Source organism: Argopecten irradians, chromosome 15 (assembly GCF_041381155.1).
Source record: "Argopecten irradians isolate NY chromosome 15, Ai_NY, whole genome shotgun sequence".
In the NCBI taxonomy this organism is placed as follows: domain Eukaryota; kingdom Metazoa; phylum Mollusca; class Bivalvia; order Pectinida; family Pectinidae; genus Argopecten; species Argopecten irradians.
The window spans coordinates 7,509,077-7,519,271 of record NC_091148.1 but is presented as its reverse complement, the minus strand read 5'-3'; the positions used below and the strand labels follow the sequence as shown (position 1 = coordinate 7,519,271).

At 34.5% G+C, this 10,195-nt stretch overlaps 1 protein-coding gene across 1 annotated transcript; it reads left to right on the top strand.

The window, feature by feature from the left end:
• Window positions 1–350: 350 nt before the first annotated feature.
• Window positions 351–6,085, top strand: LOC138309776 (macrophage mannose receptor 1-like). The gene is made up of 7 exons (XM_069250987.1): window positions 351–768; window positions 1,832–1,959; window positions 2,385–2,475; window positions 3,010–3,231; window positions 3,784–3,935; window positions 4,578–4,668; window positions 5,592–6,085. Exons 1-7 carry the CDS (start codon window positions 402–404, stop codon window positions 5,819–5,821), a joined length of 1,281 nt encoding a protein of 426 aa, XP_069107088.1. The 5' UTR covers window positions 351–401; the 3' UTR covers window positions 5,822–6,085.
• The last annotated feature ends 4,110 nt before the right edge of the window (window positions 6,086–10,195 follow it).

Genomic DNA, 10,195 nt, shown 5'->3' with positions numbered 1-10,195 from the left:
CTACAGGAATTTCCAAGTTGGCTTCAGCATATAGCCAAATGTAAAGCATTGCAGATTTAATTCAAACTTACAGCAGCCGAACAATGTCAATTGTAGATGTGTGCAACATTATCCTTGTTTGTTGTACAATCGACAAGTATGATTTTACTGTTAGTTATAAATTATTTTTGTTTGTAAAAATAATTCTATTGGTGCGATAAAAAGTTAAATTTATGCACTTTTCGGAACATTTAAGTTGACAAGTTTAATATATCTACACCAAACAATATATGCCACTCAAAAACATTAACTGGTGTTAGGTTTCTGGGAAATCACGTGACAAACATTTTTACTATTAAAACCATGTGGTGGTTACAAAAATTGTAGTCAACGCGTCCATTGTAGGCAAGAGTACGCTAACTATGGAATTGTATTATTTAGTTACAGCTTTGATAGTTTTATCGACGACTGAGCTTGTTGCAGCGGGCGATGATTCTGTTGAAAAATATGAAGAGAAAAGTTTAGCGAGTGAAGTTGTTGGCCTGCTAAACGCAACTTACTTCAATATCAACGAGAAAGTGTGTGAATTACAAAGACGAGTCGACGCCATTGAAGGCGATTCAAACTCCGGTCAGCAGTGTGGATGTAATTCAACGGAAATCCAGGAATTCAAAAGATCAGTATCCAGCGAAATAAATGACTTCTCAAAAATAATGTCTGGGTTTGAAAATGCACTACGGACAATGAAGAAAGAGCAGGCAGAATTACGAGCGATGCTTGACGGAGGAGGTAAAGTTGAAGGCTTTGTTATATACGTTATGTTTTATGTTTGTAAAGACTGTATTCAAAGGTTCAGTGAGCCCTCTGTACACTCAACACAAAGACAAAATATTGTTTCAGCAGGGCATTGCTTTGTTAATCTGTTAACTTAATATATAAGTAAGTAGGTATTCAAATAAGTAATTGTACGAACATGGTGTAAATAAGTAAATAAGTCCCGTAAATAATTAGTAGATGAGATAAATAAGTAACATCTTTACGTTATTTAAGTAAATAACATGTTATTGAATAATAAGTAAGTTATTGAGTAAGTATAAGTATAATTTTTAAGTTAGCATAATACCCCGCCATTTTGAAAGAAATTCGAAGAAATCCACGACTGAAAGTCAATTTTCCATACAGGAAAAAGTATGTAATATTTTCAACACAAATTCCGTTGCTTGCATCTTTTATAGTAAAATCAGTCAAGTTGGAGAAAAAATGTTAAAATTGTACTGAGGAAATAGAATTTTGTTGGCGCCGTGACGTCACGAGGCTTTATTGCATCGGTAGCCATGCAATACATCATCAGGCGACATGAGTGTTTTGCCCTAGAACAGCCAGTATTACACCCGTAGGTATGAAAGAAAACACGTGTATTCCATATAGTCGTATCCCATTAAGTCATATATGAAGACCGGTGCACATACGTTATTGAAAACATGCGCGATCTATATATAATATACAAACAAACTGTGCCATGGCGCAAGAGATTTCAATAATGCCTTATCACTTAACACACACATGTTTTTGATACCAGGCTTTGCTAGATTTGTCCAAATATAATCTTTTACTGATAGAATACACATGTCATGTTCCTTACAAGCACATCACTCGCACTAACATTAAGTCTTTTCACTAAAATGTAAATTCCTGTAATGATATATTACGTTCTAATGGACACATTTATCCTCGAGAAATTTGAAAAAACCTCTACTATTTTCAGATTCGATATTGAAGAGTCAGTATTTCTGTATATCAATCAAATGACATTAAAGACATATCTAATTTTGATGTATGATTATCTATCCAGTTACAGGGAGTACTACCACTGCCACCACGCCAGCTCCGGAGTGTGAAGAAGGTTGGATCTTATCACCGGGAGGGAAGTGTTACTATGTCTCCACCACCTCGGAGAAGACGGAATGGGCCACAGCTATCGTTAGTCATATGCAGTTCTCCCAAAATTGATACGGTATCCTCGCTTAGAAATAATAAATCTTTTACATTTGAACGTTTGTCCCGGCAGGCCCCGATAAGCCCCGGCAAATCTCGACAAGCCCCGACAACCCACGGCAACCTCGGCATGCCCAGCAAACACCAGAAAGCCTCGTATTGAACAGGCAAAATCTTTCACTCGGGATATCCCTGCTCACTTGATAGACCCATGTCTGATTCCATTAATCTCAAATCATCAACATTTTGATTGTACACTTAATTACAATTAGCTTATATATGGGATCTTATAGATTTTGTAAATCGAGTGGAAGAATTTATATTTTTGCTTACCTTGGCTAGATTCGGTTAGTCACTTTTTTCTTTCTGTCCCGAGCCAGATATGTAATGTAGTAATGCTTTTATTTCAGAACCGATGCTCTTCAATGGGGGCAAAACTAGTGGAATTCCGAACAAATGAAGAGGCACAATTTGTTATGCGGAATCTGCCATCGCGAGTCTGTACGTAAATTTATAATATTTTATCATAACAGGTCACGATGAATGCTGAAAAGCATTTAAGCATGACTACAGGATAAGACCTCGAGATCACGACACAGTCATAAGTCTAAAACAATCTGAAATTTAAACTTAGTCAACGGAAAATGACAAAATGTTACGTCATATGCGATTGGTTAATTACACACGTAAGTCTAAGATTGTTTAATGATAATGGAGTCAAGTATTTAAATTATTATCAATAGAAACTCTCGCGACTATATCTACATACTTGTTTATTCCTAATTATCATTATTATTATGTCGAATATTTTGTTCAGTGACTCAGTTAACTATGGCATAGACAAAAAACAACAACAAAAAAAGCAAAAAAAAAAAAAAATAAAAAAAAATAAATAAATAAATAATAAAACAATGTTTTCGGATGTGAATTACTTCTCAGATTATTTGCTTTTTTCTAAATAACTACCTCATATTTACTGACCGACAATTCCATTTGTCAATCGTTGAACTGACTTATATATGGGATTTTTTCCAGCTACAAGTGACATTGTATACACTGGACGTAAGAGGAATGATGCGGACGTGTGGGTATTTCTCAGTGACGACGAACCAGTTGATACGTCAGATAGAACATGGGCAAGTGGGGAGCCAGACGGGGGAGAACAGACGTGCGGCTGTACCCGGAGGTCTGACGATTTCCTGATGATGGACTGTCTCTGTCCTGGGTTTGACCTTTACTACATCTGCGAAACCTTACGTACGTCAGGACCGTTAAACTTAATTGTAATATCATTGTTATTCTTTTGTGTAAAGACAATAATTCCGACTTTGCATATTACAGATTTATATCCTTTGTGCAGATATATTTATAAAGACGTCATTACATTGTGAACGAAACTCACGTCGTTGTCGCTTGACCAATGTGACGTTATACTCGCAACATATGACGTCACCATCAATACCATCCGGCAGGGGCAGATAACTCTGTAATAATACGATAAATAACTAATACGCATTGACGGAAGATGTGATTCACTAAATATCATGTCAATGTCAATAATGTACGTTAAACGAGATGACATTACATATTTATATTACAATATTTAAAACATAAATTTTAATTGTATTGGTTATTCGTTACTGCTGTATTTAAAAAAAAACTATTGATTCAAATATACCTAAATTCCTTATCCACATATTCTATAAATGGTTTACTGGTAATGAGTTATTTAAACTATTATTTGAAGCATCGATAGATTTCTTGTCCACATATTCAATTTATTATTATGCATTGAGTTGTTTATTTCAGCTGGTGTCGCAACAACACTTCCACCACCAACAACAACACCAACAACAACAACTTCAAAATCACGTGACTGTAAGAACGGATGGATTGAATCGTCAGAAAAATGCTACTACGTCTCGACTAGATCCGAAAGAACTGATTGGGCTATTTCTGTAGTACGTTGTAATTGCTTTTACCATAATGTTTTTTCGTTTCGTTTTATAGGAGTTATTCACCGTTATTATTATTTAAGGACGTGTTTCTACAACAACATATGGCCAATAATGTTTTTTTTTTTTTTTTTTTTTTTCTTCTATGATTTTAATTTTTTTCTGTGTTGCCTGTTTGTAGAGAAAACTTTTCGTTTCACATTTCAATCAAACAAATTAAACGAAGATTTTCAAAATACGTTTATAAATATGACGTCAATTAGTTTTGGTTTTCCTGCTACAAAGCACTCAGCATAAATGGAATAGGACAACTTTGTTTTTCGTTGTCAGTAGAATATAATCCGGTGAGGTGTGCTCTTCGGCGGCATACTTCAGTGGAATAGCGCTATAAAAAGGGAAAGATTTCTCTATTACAACAAGAATACACAACACGAATATACCGCTGTCACCCAAAACACGCACCACACACTGCACACACCCAAAACACCGCATACATGGGGTGCCATCTTTACATGACCTTTGCTGTTATAAGGACGTTTATTCAATCAAACTTACAAACAAAACATTCGTATTTGCGTTTAACGGTGACCATCGAACACTGAGTGATTATGTAGTTTCAACTTCAACCTGTCTTATAAATTATTCCAGAGTCGTTGCAAGTCCATGGGAGCCAATTTGGTTGAAATTAAATCGGACGAGGAGGCTCAATTCATCCAGCGAAATCTGCCGACTCACGTTGGTTAGTAAGATTCCCATGTGTCTAAATTTCCTTTAAATTCATAGCGTTACCTCCTAAACATTAACTAAAGACATAACGTGTCCCGGTACTGTCAAAGGTTGACGTAAAAATAAAACAAACAAGAACTATTAAGGTGCATATGTTCTGTGTTGTAACTAATGTTTATAAAGCATCATATGTTTGTATGTCCATTCAAGTGATTTCCTAAAAAAATAACATGTCAAACTTTAGTTAAGCTACATAAGATGTCGTTGGTCAGGTGATGATCATTAACGTCTTATTAACAGCAGAAATGACATTTAAAATGTTGCACGACATGACTAGGCGTGTGTTTAAGGAGTGGTGTATTCGTGCAAAATTAAAAAAAACCCAAAAACTTATTATACTAGGTCCATAACATCCACATGAAATTCATTAAAGATGCTCAACCGCCGACAGAGTATAAACAATTCTCATTATTTGAACAATAATCATTGCGTGAATGTATGTCTAATTAACAAAAATATTACCCTAAATAACTTGTTTTGCTTTTGGTGGATGCGCAATCAGTACTTCATTCCATATAAAGCATTGTGCCATGGACAATTTTCGGGACGCAATTGATTATTGTTAATATTCTTATCTAAGTAAGTAAAAGAAGAAACTCCATAACACACAAAATATATTCAAATCAATCCTCTTAATTTAGTCTAATATTAATTATCTCTTCATAATTCAAAATTCACCGAAAGTGCTTTTCTTCTATGAAATCAATACGTCGTTAATCAGAAGCGGCGTTACAAATATCAATGCCATTTTCTCTTTATTTACCGATAAAACAAATTGTTTGCAATTGAAAATGCCCATTACAAGCAAGATGGAATGATTTAATTGTTTCTGGTAGTAGCGATTGTTTTCTACAGTTCTTTTGTGGTTTTTTTCAGGCTCAAGTGACTTAGTGTATACCGGCCGTGAAAGGAAAGGATCATACGATTGGTACTTTCTCAGCAATAGTGAGTTGGTTGATACTTCGGTCAGATCCTGGGCTTCTGGGGAACCGGACAACTCTGATAGTCAGACATGCGGATGTACTAAGTCCAGCGACAACTTCATGATGCACGACTGTTTGTGTACTGGGTTTAACCTCTACTACATTTGTGAGATCAGACGTTGAGAATCCTAGACGACTTCAAACCTATGTATCGTCACTGAGACATCCTAACCCCCCTGTATTCGATTTCTGTATAATGTAACATAATCGCACACTTGTTTTGGAAACCGCGAAATTCAAAAGCCTCGAAATTAGTTGGTTTACAGTACTCGAAAATGTGGGCTTAATTTTGTTAAGTTCGTAAAAATCTTTAAAATATACGACTTTGTCTCAACGTGGTTCAACTGTACTTTTACAACTGTATTCCAATATAAACATTCAAAAACATCATTGTTTTATTTTCATTTCATTCCATGGATTAATCAAAACAATAGGATATCTTCACTGGACCGTTAACGATCTGACAAAATATCCTTTGGCTTAGCCATGTCTGGACATTTGAAAACTACTATATAAAGTTATGACTGTTGATATTTATGTTGGTCATTTCTGTAAATTATGGAATTGATTATCTGATAACATAATACCATCCATATCATCGCTTTAATTAAACCTTCCAAAGTCCTTATAACGTGGTAGTATTTCGGTTTTTCAAAAAGTACTAGACTACATCGAGAATCACAGTTTTTGTCAAGACAATGAAATAGCTATTTATACATGGTTTTCCATTAGCTTAGTCATTTCACATAAAAACCTCCAGAAAATTGCAACAAAAGCAATTTTTGTTTAAGTCTTTAGAATAAATTTCAATAAACATTGAGTATAGAATCGGCCAAAATCGGCCCGTGAGAAAATGTTTTTTTAGACATTTTTGAAATATCGCATATTCCTTGTACGCGTACGGCCTGTATGAGTTGTGCAGACGACGGAAGTGATGAATGCCGCGGGTAAATAACATCAAGGTTTGGGCGTTTTAACACCAGAACGATTAAAAAGAACATCATGCCTTTAAGAAGTATATCCTTAAATACAGTGTCGTATATTATACGAATAGATAATTTAAATGAAGCGAAATGGTCAAAATTTATATTGGTATTTCCAGAAGAAATTCTAAAAACAGAACTGTGAAGAAACGAACAAAATTTGGCTTAATATATATGCAGATATTAAAATACATGCACATTGTGTAACAAATATGTCAGTTTACATTATAGGCAGTCTTATTTTACTATCTAATCTTCGTTTTAATTTTAAAAATCGTAAATAGATCTACATGTAAAACGGTACATATGTGGCGTGATCTAGACGAATATATAAATCTACATGTATGAGAGCACTTCAGCGCCATGCGGTCGAACAAAACATACACATGCTTCACCACACTTTAATTTCATATAAACACGACATGTTTTGAAATGTAGCTTAAATAACTGCTTGTAATTTGTAAGATAATGTATGTTTATCATCAGTACAATACAAAATAATTAATCTTGAAGCAAAACCATTGAATGTGCTTGAAGATATACTCATAATCTGACATCCTAACGCCTAGAAGTCTGCATGTGGTTATGCTATTCTTACGCGATTTTGAACTAAAGAGATTTCATAGCAATTGATTTTGCGGTAGTCAGATAATGCAATGTGTTCATGTGTATCACTGGTCAAAACAATAGAATGAACATGTTGTTGAGCAAACGGATAAATAAGCAAAAACCAGTTCATCTTAATCACAGTAATGTGTCATAAGTATAGTTCTAGACATTGTGTACATATCTACGTGTTTATAACCTTAATTGACCATGATTATTTTTTAAAAGAATCAGATCCGAAACAAATCTATAAGTACTCTCAAGCGCATCATTCCTCCAAAATGTAAATCATGTATGATAGCGGTAGTCTGATTTTCTTTTAAGGTAGTCCCTACAACATGTTATTTTGACAAAAAAATTCATTTAAAACAATAATAAGGAAATAAAAGGTTTTGAGAGAAGTTTGTTATTATGAAGATGTTTCTATAAACGATCTTTCATTAGTTATAACATGAAGGTTGAATGCAAATTGTGATAAATGGGCAAAACGGATGTGACTATAACTGTACCACCATAAGTGTACAGGTAACATTAACATTTAAGCCTAAACCAGAATGATCATATTCAGCTAAAAAGTGCCACCCTCCAGCAACGAATATATCTTGTCTACAGTTTAGTTTATATACAATTTGTAGAACACTTGCTGTGGGAAAATACGGATTCGCAAAGAAGAGACCCTGATTGGAAGATGTATGTTGTAATGGCACGCATATTGATTCAGTTTATTGCGACGGTATTTGTTGACGAGAATGTTTAAATTACTAAAGTATTTTGAGCAAGTGTGACGAAGGGGCCTTACAGATCACCGTTGTAATTTTTATGACCTCTTAATGAAATGATATACTGTACAATGGTCAATCTGATTTAAATCAAACTTGTCACAAAATTTCATTCATACAAAAAAAGGTAAAGAATCACAAGGAACATTTAGTGCAAACATATGCGTTCATAAATGTTCAAACCTTATTTGATACAAATACTAGAACTTATTATAACCAAGTTTGACTTATTTTCTTAAATTGAACAAATAACGCATTTGTTTTTACGCATCTAAATTACAATAAACCGAGGGAAAACTGAGACCTAGGGTCATCGAATTTCCCTATTATAATAAAAAAAACTTGATGTCTTTAATTTGAACTTTGAACTCCACCCGTGTCTAACCAAGTCCAGACCAAGGGTTCGAAGAGTTTCTCTCGGAGTAGGCCAACACGTTTTGTTCACGACTGATTTTACGACACTCCATTTAATCAGCGAATTTCACGTGAACTCACCCGTTTTGTTCACGACTCTCGAACTAGGGTATATAAATAGGATTTTACGACACTCCATTTAGTCAGCGAATTTCACGTGAACTCGCCCGTTTTGTTCACGACTCTCGAACTATGGTCTAATAGGATTACTTCACTCAACTCAACCCGCTAGTTTCACGTAAACTCGCCAAAGTATGAAAACATGATTTTCTTTGATTTCATATGGGAGTAGAGAAAAAAGGTGTTTTTTTAATTGTAGTGGTTAGTACCTGGCAACTGCCGTATAAGAGATTCAGGGGAGGTGGAGGGCTAGTGGATGTCAGTTTGACAATTTTAACATTTTTTACTCTTTTTTTCCATCCATCCCCGTTCCCTTGGGACTGGAACTATATCATTCATTTTTTAATTGGAAGTTTTATGTAAACATGAAATGGTTTAGTTGAGTGCCTTTTAAAAAAGTCTAATTTTTGAATTGATAACTGGCGCATGTAGGATGACGGACGACGGACATTAGCTAAACGACATACCGCGACAGACAATTATAGGTGAGTTGATAAGATATTTCATTTAGACTTCGATTCAGGTGACCTAAAAAGCTGTTGAATGATGTTTTATGACTGAACAGTGTTGTTTAAGGATGCAAAATAATATTTGTTGATGGATTTTTGGAATTTGAATATTTTCCCACCATTTCATTTAGAAGCATAAAAATGGCGGGAAATTTTGTGCAATTTATACAGTATTATCTCATCAATATTTTTTTATTTTATCCAAAACGACTGCAAGAACCAGTTACAATATATATATTGCGTTTTTATGTTAACCATGCTTTTATGGAACAATTTCTCTAAGAACATATTCTATGGGGTGAGTTAGCGCCCCATATTGAATATATTATCCATACATGTATGCTCAATACAAGCATGGTTAATATTACATCAAAATCCAATCCATGGTTAACATAAAAGCGAAATCCAATCCCTATATTTACACTCATACGACTTTTTTTATCTATATTTTATGCAATAAAATTTTCATTTGAATGTGACGTAATTATTCAATAAAAGTCGGTCAAAAGTGGGAGGAGCTTACTTAATTGAACAACGAATCATGACTCTTCACGTAAGGTAGAATTATTCATCCGCGGCGACAAAAAAGTTCAATATTTTATTATAAAATAAACGAGACAAACAAAGTAAATTTCAGAGAAAATTGTATTTCATCAGATCAGAACTGTAAAAATATATATGCATTTTTGTTAATGTATAGCGTAATAACATTAAGAATTTGTACTCGGCCACATATGTGAACTCGGTGACCGTTTTTGTGCAGCGAGGCGAAGCTGACGCACGCTTACATACTGGAGTTTGCCGAAGTTGTCAAAACACTGGTGTTCAAGAATCTAAACGTGTTTGAGATTGTCGTCTGACTTGACGATATTACATCCTTGGGAGCCATGTGAGTATATAATCTACGCTTAAATCCATCGACATCTACAGACGGAACAAAAAAAGGACAGAAAGTGGATATCAGTTCACAGATCTGTACAATTGTATACATAGTGCAAGCATGAAACATGTAGGCTAGTCAAATTACCCAATAATATATAGGAAACCTCCAAAAAATGCAATAAAAGAGTTTGACCTATATTTGAA

What these genes read in the sequence shown, in the direction of transcription:
- LOC138309776 (XM_069250987.1), top strand. Translation starts at nt 402, where the DNA reads ATGGAATTGTATTATTTAGTTACAGCTTTGATAGTTTTATCGACGACT. An exon ending in CGGAATGGGCCACAGCTATC is followed by an intron (nt 1,960 to 2,384) that starts GTTAGTCATATG and finishes CTTTTATTTCAG; the next exon opens with AACCGATGCTCTTCAATGGG. An exon ending in CTACATCTGCGAAACCTTAC is followed by an intron (nt 3,232 to 3,783) that starts GTACGTCAGGAC and finishes TGTTTATTTCAG; the next exon opens with CTGGTGTCGCAACAACACTT.